Source organism: Aythya fuligula, chromosome 3 (assembly GCF_009819795.1).
Source record: "Aythya fuligula isolate bAytFul2 chromosome 3, bAytFul2.pri, whole genome shotgun sequence".
Taxonomy (NCBI): domain Eukaryota; kingdom Metazoa; phylum Chordata; class Aves; order Anseriformes; family Anatidae; genus Aythya; species Aythya fuligula.
In genome coordinates, this window is record NC_045561.1 from 69,076,661 (window position 1) to 69,092,362 (window position 15,702).

The 15,702-nt window shown below is 38.0% G+C and overlaps 1 protein-coding gene across 1 annotated transcript in view; it reads right to left on the reverse strand.

The window, feature by feature from the left end:
* PREP (prolyl endopeptidase) overlaps positions 1–15,702 on the reverse strand; it is a 99,726-nt gene that overhangs the window by 9,583 nt on the left and 74,441 nt on the right. The window contains exons 11-12 of the mRNA XM_032184251.1: positions 6,211–6,347; positions 204–298 (exon numbers count right to left, since the gene is read on the reverse strand). Coding sequence (XP_032040142.1) covers positions 204–298; positions 6,211–6,347 — 232 coding nt within the window. The remainder of the gene's footprint in view (positions 1–203; positions 299–6,210; positions 6,348–15,702) is intronic.

Below are 15,702 nucleotides of genomic sequence, written 5' to 3' on the forward strand. Positions count from 1 at the left end.
CACTGGAAATACTGTACAGATATATATATATATATATAAGAAAAAGTTTCTTTTATATATATATATATATAAGAAAAAAAAATACTTTTTGATGGAATAATTACAAGCCAAAAGGAGATATGAGTATGGAAGAGGGAAAGAAAGAATGCTGTCATCTTCACAGCTAAGCCTGCAGTTTTGTTTCCAGGCTTGGACTGATTTACCTTTGTGCCAGGTCTCTCCATATTCACCACCGCCCCTGATGTTTGCCACTGCTAGAACACCTCCTAGGTGTCGCACAAAAATAAGTCTTGACACACTGAAAAAGCAAACAAAGGATTATTTTCAGGCTTCCAACTGCTTACGTTCCTAACACTTTTACAAAAATACTTTTAGGAAAGGATCTCTCCCAAGATCAATGATGAAATCATGAGCAAAGTCCTGCCCTGGCAGCAAATCTGAGTAGGCAGGCTTTCTTCAATGGTTTTATATGGAAATGAAACACTCGGCAGCCTCTCAAAAGGAACCCGCACCGTTCCTTTATTTCTGCACTCTGGAGGAGAGCAGCCAGTGGTTCTGCTTCGAAGACAACCCTCCAAGACATGTCACCATTTTTTGATCATCTTTGAAGCCTTCAGTGTGGGGACAAAAACTGTCCAGTACCACCGGACCCCTGTGGCTTTCTACCTGTTCCTCCACGGTGGGCCCTTTGCTTTTTCAGGGTTTAGCCCAAATGAAGAAAGCAAACAATTAAGAGTTATGATCAGCATGTGAACTTTGCTTAAGGGCTGGTATTTTCAGCTTCTGCTTAACACTTTTTCTTTCACCTTTTTAAAATTGTGTTTGCAAATAAAAGTTCTGCTTCTGCCCTTGTTTTGTACCAGGTTCTGCAGTCGAGTTCTGGTTAATCCCCTTCCCTCATTATTTTCTACTTGCATTGTTAAATACATAACAAATAGTAAAAACTGAAATTACAAGTTCTGCCTTCCCTAATATCTTTCAAACCTGTTTATTTTTTAAAACAAATATTTATTTTTTTAATTTTTTTTTTAATGTTAAATTGCAAAAGTACCAAAGTTACTACTATATTTTTACAAGGGATTGAAGTAATTTAGATTATGTTCAACAATTAAGAAGAAAAATAGATCTCTGATCTGTTGAAGCAGTAGCTTAACATAGCAAAAGCTCCAGATGGCAAACCATGCATATGCCAAGGGGAACAGTAATATATTCAAACTTAATCCCAACAAATCATTTTTTTTTTTTCTAGTAGGTTAAAATTTATTATCTTCTTGAAATTTTTGCTCATGCAAGAAACCATTCCTGCAAAAATTAATCCTATTCAACAAGAGCAAGGGTTGGGCCTTCTTATTTTTAAGTCCCCCTAATGCTCATCAGAAATGTCCGGAAAGACAGTAGTCTTACAGCATCTCACACATGGATGTAGTATCAAAATAAGTAAATATTTCAAAGCAATTATCTATGTACCTGCATTGGTCTTGACAGTATATACTAAGGATTAAGAAAAAAAGAAAAGCAAAAGGATGACTGGTAAGAGATTTTTGTATTTCCATAACCCAAAGGAAAAATTTTCATCCTGGGCAGGTTATCTGTGGCCATCAGATGGCTCAGGAGGCATGAATTCTCTCTGCTTCTGTAAAGACCAATTCTTAAATCCATCACTGTGAATCATATTTTTCCTTACATCACTGGGACATGCTGATCAGATGTAAGATTTATATTCTTTAAGCATATTGTGCATAGGTCAGAGAGAATTATTCTGTCAAACTCCAGCATGCCTGATTTTTACAAGTTGATACATTGCTAATGTGGACGTGGAGTAGCCTGACGACAGTAGCCTAATCCATGAGATGATGGCTTCTTAATTTTTGGTATGTTAAACCTTCCAGAATATTCTGCACTGTTTTTCCTTGTTTCTGTCCCAAACAAAATTAATAGAAATTTTGGTCCAACTTACTTATCTTCTAGTAACTGAAATAATAGTAATTGAAGGTAAGCTATGAATTTACTACCCAAATATATTGCCTGAGAATATCTGAAAAACAAAACATGCCAGAACAGAGTCCATCCTTTCCCGTCTTCTGAAAGAAACCGTGCCTATCTGAGGAATCAGCACATTTATCCAACAAAGAGTCTGAGCAACGCAAAACTAAATTCTTGAGTGCATCCCATCCACAGAGACTCCTCTAGCAGAGATGCTAACTTGAAGGTAGTTTGCAGAGGGGCCTCAGTGACTTGTGATCTCTCTACTTAATTTCAGAAGAGCTCCTAATGAAGCCAGTCAGTCTTATTATAGGAACGTAGTCCCCATTTCCCTGAGCAAATGCTCCTTCTATCACACAGATCCTCAGTGGGATGAGTTCCAGGGTTTGGGAACAATTGTTATATTGCCAAAGTAAGGCTTAGTACATCTGTGTTCAATCTCAGCAATACTACTGAGATTTAGGCACTTCTGATATTACTGCCATACCCCCCAACATACATATCTGCTAACATCATTGCAAATAACAATTAATACCCCCTTGGGGATAGTTAGTGGTAAAGTGAGTTGGGAGTCTTAACTTGACCAATACTTTGAGGTGGGTGTGCCTAGAGTTTATAATAAGCTTTCTCAAAGCAGCTTTTAAATTCAAGGAATCAGGTTTTATTAGTATATAATCTGGACTCATTAACTTTTAAGAAAGTGAAAATCCAAAACAATCAGCACAAAATAATTTTGAACCTAACCCTGCTATTGCCTCCTAGGTTATTCCAGGTAGGTTCTTGCTTCCAGATACAATTTCAAGTGAACTTGCTGCTTGAGTCGCAGCAAACTGCCCAGTAGCCCTGGATGTCCAGAAAATGCCTCGTTACATGGCTCCCTGTCCTTCCTAACAGCCTCTATAGCCTTCTTCTCATCAGCCCTGTTTGTCTTCTCCTGGAAGCAGGGTAAAGAAAAAGTGAAGGAAAGATTGACAAGGTCAGTGGAGGGAGGAGAGGGTAGTTCTTTCTCTGGAGAGTTCTTTCCTATGCCTATTACTCTTTTTTAAAAAGCCTAACAAAAAAAATACTTTTTGCAGTACAGAACAACATGAGGAGCTGTGCTTCAAGGAACAGGAATGCTTTCCCAGAATTAATGATGTGCTGTTGGGTATTGCAGCTGATTGCTGCAGATTTCTTCTTTGGAGGAATGCAGGCTGATGCATTGGTGGTAGGGAAAATATCCTGTGTCACTTGACTTTGTTGCTTTCTTGGCTTTTGTGAAGCTGGAGGGAGTGGTAACAGAGGAGTTATCTTGCACTCTGCACTGGTCTATGCTGTGTTGCTTGACCTTTTTGTGGGCTTACGGACTTGCCCTGCACTCTTTCCTTAAAAGCTTGCTCAAATCTGGCCCTGTAGCAGTGAAATAAAATTTCAGTCGGCTTCATGATCAGTTGTATTTCTGGATGTATTAGAAATTGCTACTGCACCTACAGAGGTACACAGAACAACACAGCAAAACATGTTGATTCCTGCAGTGTAATTAGCAGAACCTGTGGCATTATTGGTGGGCTTGCAACACCATTTCCACAGCAGCTCTGCGAAGCCACAGGTGCCGACTCCATCAGTTTTAAATTGCGCTTGCCGTGCAAGCTGTATAATTAATGACAGTGCTCTAGTGTGCACCGTATTAGAAATGCTACCAAATACAGCTCTTCAGTCCAGAGGAACATAAAAGATGCATGCTTGTATTCAAAAATAAAACACTGCGTAACTGACTTAATGACTTTAGCCTCATAGTTATTTCTGGATCCTCTAACTTGTTGATTTGTTTCTCTTACTTTCAGGGGAAAAAAAATGTGTGTGTGTGTGTTAGAGAATAAGTGAAAAGCAGTATCTGCTTCTGAATAGAGCAAAAATGAGTTTTCCAAGCTCAAGAGCTGGCTGATGTTAATGGGTGTGTTTTGTAAAAAGTTACAAGAAGCCTTAAGTTCAAATAAAAATCAGGAATATTTACCCAGAAACAGTGTTTTATTGTTGGTGGTGTCTGACAAGCAAGCTGTTATTCAGTTGCATTTCCATAACTATCTTGGCTCAGCATCAGATGAACTCTGTGGCAGGCCTTGGCCTTGACCATATTGTGGCTTTTTTCTAGCACTTGTGCCTGAGTTCATCTACAAAAAAAGACTGTGGGGCTGTGGTGGGAACAGCTCTTCAGACTGGGAACTACTCCTGAATAGTGCAGTATATAGAAACATGGACATAGTCACGTTACTTGAATCCCCCAAGTAAATGGGGAGCTAGAAAGAAGTCTGACCTTTCCAGCATAGGTTCTCTATTACAATTTCTTTTTCTGATCTTGTCTGCTTAGTTTTGGAACATGCTTCCTCATCAAGTATGCAATTCTGAGTTTATTAAAGGTAAAGATGCATTCCAAGGCTTTGGCTTATTTTTCTTTTAGAAAGAGAAATGTTGAGAAGGGATGTGTTGCTGTTACAGGGGAGAGAATGAGGAGGGAGGTGCAGCACACCTGTGTTTCCTTTACAGTGTTAGTGGAATACTGGATGTTGATCTGGAGGTGACTGATAGTTCACTGTGCGTTTACTTTTAAGGAACTGTTACAGGTTCATATTCTTATTTAATCAATCGTATAATAGGAGCATAGTTTCATGGGGCTCAGGAAGATCTAGATCACTGCTCCCTTCTCTCCCTTCCTCCTCTCTTCTGTCAGCTACAGCCTCCTGCTGCCTGCTCATGTTTGCTGGACTCCTGTAAGTCAATTCTTAACTTGCCATTTGGTGGAAAACCACCCATTCTTTTTGCTAGGAGTGTTTTCTGCCATCCTTGTGAGGGAAACGAGCAAAGGTTCCAGCAAGCATCAGGGCTAACGGGAGACAGAGCAAGGTAGTTTGAGATACTTCCTCCTGCTTTTCCCAGCAACCAGCTCATGTCTGCTCTGCAGTATGTGAAATTGTAACCCAGATCAATAAATACATTATATTTACTTTAGAAAAGAAAACATGGTAGGTTTTATCACAGTTTTCAGCATCTACAATAAACTGTAATAAATCAATGCTCCAGTCTAATCTAAAAAGGAATTTAAAACCTATTCTGGTTATATAATTGTGTCTCACAAGAACTACAGGAAATTAAAAATGTAGTTTTACAAGGCATATAAAAAACTTTCAAACAATCACAGACTACAGGATGTGAGGTCCATTCTTAGACAAGGTATTTGCTATAGAGGACCAGAATTTGTAAATGCTGTTCAGAAATACAGTCACAGTGACCTGGAAGAGCAAGCAGTACACAGGATTTCTTGAAATGTGCTGACTCTAAAGCAAGACTGGTAGCACACAAATTTAATAGGACAGTTTAATAATACATTACTTTTGTGTTAGTGAGATGCTCTTCTGCTGTCTGAAAAACTGCTCTCCATTCAGTCCTTTGCATTTCTGTTTGCCTCTTACCTTGGAACACTTGTTATGTATTAAAGCCCTAAGACAATCAGTGCCACTTTTACTAAATCTATTCAAATTCTCTAACTGAGGAAACAAGAATTTTCTTTAAAGAGATGATCTATTCAATAAAGCTTATGGCTTTTGAGGGCTACAAATCCTGTTTTGCAAACGGCATTTTTGGTTTACAATGCATTGCTTTGCACATGCAGAGCCTGTATCATACAAGCCTCAAGAAAGAACCATCTTCTCTCTTTCCTGATTACAAAGGAACACAGTATGATTTTGCTTCTGACAACTTCATTGAAAGTATAATAGGAAAATACAACTATTTTCATGATTTACATTAAATACATTTTCTTTAATATTTAGTCGTGATTGTATAAATTGATAAAAAGGAAAAATCCTATGTTATTAGTTCAGCAGAAGCTCCATTCTTGTGACAATTAAACAAAAAACTTGTTTAATTCATTATGTCCATATGCTTTTCCGTTAGTGACAAAGCAGGAAGAGGTTAAGCTATAATCGAAAGAGTAGGGTGCCCACTGTAAACCTCTGAAAAGCATGGCACTTCTCTAGTCTGACACAAATTTCTTCTGTGACCCTGAGCAATTCCCTTGAATTCAGAACCAGCAAAGCAGATAAACGCTGCCTGTACAGTCCTTGTGGCCCCATCTTACTTCTCAAGGACCTGAAATCCTTAACTCTATCAGATCCGTAATCCATCCACAGACCTGTCTGACAGTCGTTAACATCAGATACTTTAGAAAAAGGCATAAATTATCCTGCTTACCTGTAGCTTGGTGTAATTGATATGTTGAAGCCTCCGTATCCGTACAAGAAGGCAGGATGAGAACCATCCAATTTAATTCCTTTCTTGTGAATAATAAACATTGGGATCTTAGTACCATCTTTACTAGGGTAGAAAACCTAAAACAAGAGAAGAAGAAATGTGAAATGCTGTTATTGTTCTAACTCTATGTAACTACTGTAAATGAGAAGTAGAGGTTATCCCTTCCATGCTGCACATTGGGTAAAACTTCCTCAGCAATCTGCACAAATTGCTACAGCCTTTTCCTTATACTCAGCCTGGTCAGGTCAAATAGTGGCCATCACCAGCTTGGTTGTTTAATAGCTCTAAAAAACATCAAAATGAGACAATGCAAGGGGTACGGCTGTATCATTTTTACACGTCCTATACCCTGACTGAGCTGGCAAGGAGAATGAACAGAATTAAAATGAGATTTTTAACCTAAAATTTTAATTTCTAAATTTTTTTCATTTTTAAAAATTCAAAATTTCTGACACTAGAGAATAGTGTACAGAGAAGAAACAGCTCATGGTAGGGCAGTGACTCAGTGAGGCCCAACTAAACATTACACTGCTTTGGATAACAAAGAGCTAGAGAATTATTTTATTGCAGTCGATGCAGTGGTCCTTGCTTGTAAAAATATAAATTTAATCACAAGCAGAAGGCAATCCAGCAAACATGGATCAAGCACTGGCCAGTCTTTCCAAGCTGTCTCAACAACCACTTTACCTCATCACGGTGGTAGCACAACCCATGGCAGATACTTCTGTAATATTTGGTGTATTTTCAGGCATTTCCCAGCAGCTAGAACCAGGAGTGCTAGCTCTGCAGAGCCCCCAAAACCACACAGCGAGGCAACACAGCTATCTGCTGGTTTTCAGGAAACCAACTCCCCAAATACCAAGCATCCACACACAGCATATGCTTTCACATATGCCTTTCTACTACTGTCAAAGCACTGTAGTAAGATAAAAGCTCAATTCCACATACAGAAATATCCACTGCAATTGCTTAGCATAATTCCCATGTCTTGTTGTTTTGATGCATGTATCTGCGTGCATGTTCTAATTTAGGATCCAGCACATCTCATTTTGACAATCAACAAAATGTGGGTGTGAATGGAGCTCACTGCTCATCCTCAAGTTCTGGTTGACTTCTTCTCATTGCTTTCATTTTGGTATCAGTATTTGCAGCTTCTAGTTTAAGAACCAGAAGTAACAGAGGATTACATTCTTTCTTCATTGCAAATTTACAACCTCTGTGCTTTTAAAGAAAATAGACCTATCGTATTTTATAAAGCATACATGATCAACGGGATCTATTTTTGTAACTAACAAACCCCAACAGTAATATGATAGTAATATGATCCTGTGCAACACGTTTATTCTGAGCACTGCCTGTAATGTGAAACACGGAAATCCACATGGCTTGGCCAAAAAAAAAAAAGCACATTTGACTTTAATTTGATCGTGGCTAAGGAAATGTGAGAAATTTCAAATGAAACTATTTCTATGTCTGAAGGCTTCACCAAATCATGTAGGATTATTCTAGGTAAAATTCAGTATTTTAGTCCTCATTAGATGGAAACGTTTAGAACAAAAGGCTGAAGGCATTTTCACACAGATTTCCAGCTACTGCCACAAACATATCTTTCCTAAAGTGGTCACCAGAACTCACTACAGGAGAATTCAAGTATTTAGCTGGATGCTACAAACAAACTGAACACTATAACCAAATAAAACAGCTGACGGACAAGAGAACTGCTGAGGCAGAGATGAGGCATCCCGGAAAGACTCCTCTCTGAAATGCTATCCATCAGCTCCAGTCCTTGCTGGCAATTTACACAAAGTGAGCACCTGGCCCTCCTGTGTTTCCAGTAACGCTCACTGTTGCTGGCCAGTCATTGCCTGATGATTAAAGGATACCACTAATTTTCCTGTTTCTCTCTGACCAAGAGACTTTTTTTTTTCCTTTAAACAACTCTGAAAACTGACTTCAGTAGGGCTTTTATCATCAGCAGCTAAGGTTAAATAACATACCATTAAATGAAAACTCAACAAAAAAGATGCATGTCAAGGTGACATTTGCAATTGAAGAGTTTTCATTCCTATCTTTGCTAAAATAATGATTACCTCTCTCGCCAAGATGAACAAATGGGAGGGGGAAAAAATCAATTCAGTGAGACACCGAGATATACGAAGCTATTTAAGCTTCTCCGAATAGACTATTTTCAACAACTGATTCAATCTCACCTTTAAATTAGGTGTTATCTCTGAAGCAAGTCCAATGGTTTATTCATGTACCCAATAAAGGGACGTGCTGCTATCTCAAAGATTAAGGTAAACTGGAAAGGGCAAGCCCTGAAGAATTTCCCATGATGACATTTCATGCCTAATTTTAGAAGATGACAGCTTTTACAAGAGTAAATGCTCATAAAAGGGTACTAGTGTATTCTGCTTTATCACAGTTAGAAGTGATCCACTTGTGCTAGCCACGTTATATTACTCATTGCTCACATATTTTCAAATAAAGATTCTCATTTCACTACAGCTATTAGCACATATAGAAAGCAAAGTGATGTACCTATCTGTCACATGGCAGAGGGGTCTCTGTGCCAGAAAGAATCACTCTCAATTCAGCAACTGGAACCAGAAGCATTAATTTAGAGCCCTTGTTCTTATTAGTATGATCCAGAGAGAAAGCAACGCTGCTTGCACAGCTACATCACTACAGAGTAAGTGAGGATTAAACTACAAACAAAAATCCTTGTCATTCTTCTTTAGTACATACATACATACATACATACATATATATATATATATAAAGATTTAAATAAACAAGCTTTAGCATTTGAAAACAATGTACGCACAATTTCCATCTAACAAAGACACTGGAAGTTTAGCTCTGCAGAGTAAGGTCTACAAGTAAATGCAGTTAACAGCTGTGTGATACGATTTGTAACTTTACTTGCTCGTTAAAGTAAGATAAAAAATGTTCTGAACCTTTACTCCTGTGAAGGTCTTTGCCCTCCTAACTATTGCTTGTTTTAAAATGCAGATTTTGTTATATGATCTTTACTTAGGAAATAGAAAAACCACCACCTAGCATCACAGTCACAGACCTAAATTCAGAAAGATGCTAAGATTATCAATTTCTGCTTCTGTATTGACAAGTGTCCTCTCCTTCACATAGCAGTTTTGCTTCTGAAAAGGTAGCAGGGTTTGAAAGAGACAGTTTGAAAACAAAGTTTTTCCTTTTATTTGTCTATTAAGATAATATAGCTAGCTATTGAGACTTACACACTGAATTAAAAATATTTTGGCAGCCATCCACTATGTGCTTATCCTGTGAGTAAATATGAAATCAGTAGCTTTTTACACTAAAGGAAGTGATATGATCATCACAACAAACAAAATGAATCTGTCCAAATACTCACACTGCATCACACAGCTAAAAGTACTTTAAGCTGCTGAAAATAAATACAAACTTCCACTTTTAAAAATAGAGTCAGCAATTTGCAAATATTCAGTTTCACTTCTCACTTTTAAAAATCTTTTCTCCATTTACAGAATAGAGAGATGGAAGGATGAATGTAATCACAGTTGTTCAAGGAAAAAAGGGCATGTACATCTGAAATCCCTTTGCTTTTATAAAACTGAAAATCATCCTAAGCAAAAAACATGCCCCTCAAACTTGTACAGATTTTAAATTAACCTTATAAAGGTAAGATTCAACACAGGTTTTGAAATATTGCTGTGAAATGCAAAATAATTTAAAAAAAATTATCCAAATAGGTCTAATGTGTATATTTTTAAACTGCAAACAATATCTGAATGTCTAGAAACATTTTAATTTTTTCTGACTCACTCATTAATAGCGAAGAGAATTAAAATCCAATTAAGAAGTGATTAGTTCGGCTATTCAGAAAGAATTATTCCTTGCATATACATGAATTTTACATATGAAAAGAAACTTTGACTTCTGGGATTTGCAAACACCCTTTAAATCACAGTAGGCCAATCATTCTTAGAAAGACACTAGTGATTCTAAAAACGTCTCTCCCAATCTCTCCTTCAAGATTAGTTGCCACATACCACAGATATCAATTCTTTCCATGTCTGTGTGTGCTTGATCCAAACCAGGTAAGATTTGTCACTGCACTGACATTCATTGTGCTAAAAGGCCAAAGAATTTTATAAAAACTAAGGCGGCATACAAATCATGAGTGAACAGTCCTTATTAAAAAAGCGTGCTCAGTAACTTAAATATGGGAATAACAAGATAAGACCTTCAAAATGACTTTTTTCCCATGTTTTCTACTACAGTTTTACTGAGATAATTCCTTTTCTTTTGAAACAAATACAGCACGTAGCAGTCTTGTGAAATTTAGCTGTTTTGTGCTGCTAGATAGGAACGTCTGCCCTTTCAGAGGGCTGCTGTGACTCCACTTGTGGCCACCACGAAGATGCACGCAGTGCTAGGGAATCCCAGGACTACACAGATGGTGGCATCAGGGTGTTTGAACCTGTATTTAGGTACACAGCACCCAAGGCTGAGTGATGCTGTGTAGCAACACCTCCCACTGGCAAACCCTAAGAGCTGCTACTCAGCCTTCAGGGAGGCAAGTCACAAAGACCCTGCATTCACATCAGCAGGTCTGAAAACATCAGCACTGGCAGGCAGGGTAAATCCTTTCCTCGCCTGAGATGTCAGGGCAGGAATCTCAGATTGTCACAGAACCAGTCTGCACCCCAGTCTGGACCCACACTTGAAGTCCAGTGGCCCAATGGACAGCTCTGGCAGCCAGCCAGCAGCAATCTGTACGAGAAGCTATTGCTAGCCACCATTTTGTGTTCTCACATAATCAGGATGAGCTAGAAGACAGGAGAATGAACAGGGAACTACTACCACTACACAGCAAATCCACAGCATCTGAGGCTTCCCTTCTTCAGAGGGGAATCCTCATCAATCTTCTTTAAGTCCCTTAAATTAGCTTTGAAGCAATTCTCTGTGCTGGTTGCAAAACTTGCTTAATACAGAACTGGACAGGGGCCAAAGTAACTCAGTACAGCCAGAATTAATGCAGGTAAAACCCAGGAAGAAGAGCACTCGCTGAAGACATTTGCAAAAGCACTATGAAAATAATCAAGAAACCTTTTAGGAGAAATTGTTTCACTACCCACCCGCTGGGACAAGAAGCAGCCCCATGCTGACAGAGGCGAAGTGCCAGGAGATGGTCTTTTAGAAGAAATGCCTTCTTGCTAAGTTCAGCTGCCTAGCTGCAAATGGCTGCAGGGAGGTAGCTCACAGGGTGGCGGTGGGGAAAGGCAAGAGAAAAATGCAGTCAAAAGTTCAGAAATCCTGCAGGGCAGGCATGGCAGAAAATATTTTTAAATCTCATTTTTCTTGATTAGTTCAGAGACAACATTCCTATTACATAAACACTTAGTGGTGAATTGGTTTCAAGGAATCCCCCCTACTCCACTTCTGCAACCTGACCGACTTGTTGGCTTCTCTTTCAATGTTAATCTTGCTCCTTTCACAGTGATCTCAGAGCTCCCTACAACAGAACAATTAGCATCTGCTATGTACAGCTACTCCTTTTCTTTCTCAATTTGCTGTAAAGAAAAATGAGCGTACAGTGTAGAGACATATTGGGTCGATACACTTTACCTTTTGAGTTAAATATATATGGCAGTCTCATTAAATAGAAAATCTTCCTACAGGCCTACGAAAATTATGGTATCTTTCCTTCATTACCTCTGTACTTAGGTATTCAAGAAATGTATTACTGTGTGAAGTAGTACAGCATGAAGTAAGTAAAAGGATGTCTCAGTGGAAGTAACACATAAATGTGTAAGCAACAGGCTGCAGGCTAGTGCAGTTTCTTTTATTAAATCAAGATTTATTTCATTGAGAAATCTGCTCTGACAGTAGACAATTCACTGTAACACTGTATAGGCATTTGAAAGCAAACATCATTTGTCTGTACCATGCTGGAAATTCAGGTTGTAATGATAAATACTTTTATTCTTCAAGTGTAGAGGCAACTTACCCTAGGGCAAGCAAAGGAGAGAACTTACGTTATGTAGGCTACTCCACAATAACTGTTCTGATTTATGGTTTTACACCTTGATAGAAACACACATCTATTTGGATGTGCTGAGAAAGAGGTACATGCACTCAAACAGTAACCAGCTAATTTAGCTTCTCCTGTTTCTATTTTGTTCAGAACTTGCTTGGTTCTCTCAAACACAGCTCTGCTGTTGATCTCTTGAAGGCTTCAAAAAGATAACCCAAACCTTGTTGTTTCTTCTTCCTAATGCAAAGGCATCTGGAGTATTCAAAGTATTCAAATTTTACCCATAAACTTGTTTACAGATGCTCTAGCACAGAACAAATTCAATCTTGACACTGGTGATGTCAAGTACCCAGCTTGTGTCAAAGCCCCCCAGAGGACCCTCACTTAAACTGGCAAGAAGCTTGATTTATGACTTCCAATAGCTGGACAATTTCAGTGATCTGCTCTTTCTTCCTTAGAAAATAATACCCTGTTTAGAGATGTCACTGGCTACCCAAAAGCAGAGGCACTGTAAATCACCACACACCTACAGAAGCTCTGCATGTGGCTAGTGCAGTACTGAAAAAATAGGTGATACTCTTCATTTCTACTCTTTAGTTTGAACAGGGAACACCTACACTGAACAATGCATGCTACAGAATCCTCAAGAACTTACAGAAAAACAGGTCACTTAAAAGTACAGTGAAACACTTCTATGTGAGGTTTCTCAAAGTATAGCTAAAAATTTAGTATCTGAGATTTAAACTTGAATTTAAAGTTCCCAGTTCATATTCCTACATGCTCAAATCAAACAAAAGGGCAGCAGAATGAAAAAACACCAACACTTGAAAATGGTCAAGGATAAATTAAAGTCCTAGAAAATACCTAGGACTTTAATTTATCCTTATAAATTAATTTATAAAATGTATAAATTATAATTAATGCCTGTTTAGAAGAAAATAATTCTAAGGATCAGATCCTGTTGATTTTAACAGTTGTGTGTTGGTGCCTGCATCCTCACTTGTGGAGATGGCAGGCTTCAGGCTCATCTATTGTTTTCAGATTTACAATACTCATTCTATGATGAAGAAAAAAATCACCCAGTGAGTAGCAGGAAGCAGAAAAGAATGATGAGAATGAGTTTGGGATATTGCTGTAACAACAGCAATAAAAAATAAAAAAAAATACACTAAAATTAGTATAACACAACCATGCAAAAATTTGACTTCATGATGCAACTTCCAGACAGACATCATAACAAGACTTTATGGTACTTCATAACAGGAACACTAAGAAGTCTGTTGATAGATCCCTATAATAACATTGGCACAAGGAGCAGAAATATGAGGAGAAAAGAGGAACACTTTTTTTATTTAAAGCCATAAAACAACTTCCAGCAATCTTTTCTTTCTTGGGCAAAATGTGAACAAAATGGTAAAATTCAACAAACTTGTATCAGTCGTAAAGAATTCGACTATTAGTAATAACACAGAACAGACCAAATGTTTAACCACTGCTGTGGTTAGTTAGTTGACTAACTTCAGTGAGTGCTAATAGTTCAAAAACACCAACAAATGGAAGGAAAGTGTTATGGATATTCCTACTGGTAAAAGATTCTCTGATTTCAGGTACTGTACTATTACATATTTTGAATCTTTTCTGTATGTTGTCTATTTTCAGGCATTATCTGTGATCACTGTGCATTAGTACTTTCAAAAGTAATTGATAAACTGGCTGAGAAAAGCAAGCAGGTATCATTCATCTGTACAGTTTGAAAACTAGTTGTTATGAATAATGATGATGCTTCTTCCCTTGTCCCATAAATTCTGGGACATGTCTCAAGGACAGAGCAGAAATAATTAATCTACGGAAAGATGATACTCTATTGGTACCTCCGGGCAGTGTTGATAAAATCAAATCAACTGCTAAATGAAGAGGCAAACTAGATTACCCTTAATAAAATCGTGCACTGATGAATTCGCACCAGATCATATGCAGACAAATACCCAAAGAAAAAAAACTCGTAACTAGTGACTGAGCTGTTTCTGGTTGGAAAGCAAAGTGCTACCTTCCTTCCCTTTCTTTGGGAAAAGCATTCTTTCAGAATATACCAAGATACTGTCATCTAAAGATTTTTCATGTGTCTGATCTTACACTGAGGATGGGTAAGAGAGAAGTCTCCTGAACAATCCCACGCAATATGAGTGCTCCACATACAGAAGCTGACAACTGCCTCAGATACTTATCAAAGCACTTTAATTTTGTCCCATCTTTTCATTAGCAAATGATAATTTAAGGAAAAAGAAAACCAACCAGCAGACCTCTCCAGATTGAAGAAAAAAACACACAGTATTGATGAAGAAGCTCTTTTAGCTCTGCCTTGCCTACAAGCACAAATTTTTTCTGTGCTTAGTAAAAAAAATGAAGACTATATTGTTGAAAGAGTCTAGGAACACCGACATAATATTAAGAGGCTTGATTGTGCCATTTTGATCTCTGCCAAAGAAAACACTGACAGAAGATAAACCCTGAAGTGGTTCTCCAAAAACTTCTCACTTCTATTTAGTAAGAATTGTTTTCTCAGCACAAACTGAACTGCTCATAACTATTATATGGCCATCTTCCTTAAATTGCATCCCTTACTAAGGTAATCACATACACAGTGGAAGCAAGAGTCATTGCTTCAGTTTACAAATATGCTACTATTTACTTCCCTTTTTCCTTTCAATTGCCAAGTCTGCTTTGAGCAGTAGTCGCAAAGCTTTGTTTACTTTCCAGAGGACTCCCTGGTTATGAACAACTTAGTTACACTGTTTGAAGCACGTCTATTTAAGATCTCTCCAACATTTGAAATTGTTATATTCACCATTCAGCTCTATCCATCTATCTTCTACCATGGTGATGAATTAACAACAATCACCTTAATCCACCATGCAGCTTCGGGCCTATGTTAAGAGCACGAGTAGAACTCTATCAGGCTGTTGTTATACATATATATAAAGTTTATGGGCATTTTTCATTACTTTTACATATTGCTAATTATAATTTTTGACACCTCTATGCAGTTAATACATAGTTAGCATATTAATCTTCCAGACACAACTTATTGCTCTGCCTTGCTTTCAAGCTGTGGTTGGTAAGGGCCCTGCTATGGCCTATGTTCATATAGCTCTTCAGCATGCTGCTAAACATGGTCCATGACTAAACCTCGAAAGTGCTACAATAAAACAAGTTGATAAAGAAGCAATAACCTCCTGGTTTGTTCTCTGTAGGCTGCTGTACTATGTTAAATGTCTTTGCATCAGTTGCGTCATGTCAAGCTTAATATATGACTGCATAAACTAGCTACTAACTTGTGTGTACTTAGAGGCCTGGAGCACTGAAACATAAACCTCCGAGCTCTGCCAGAGCCA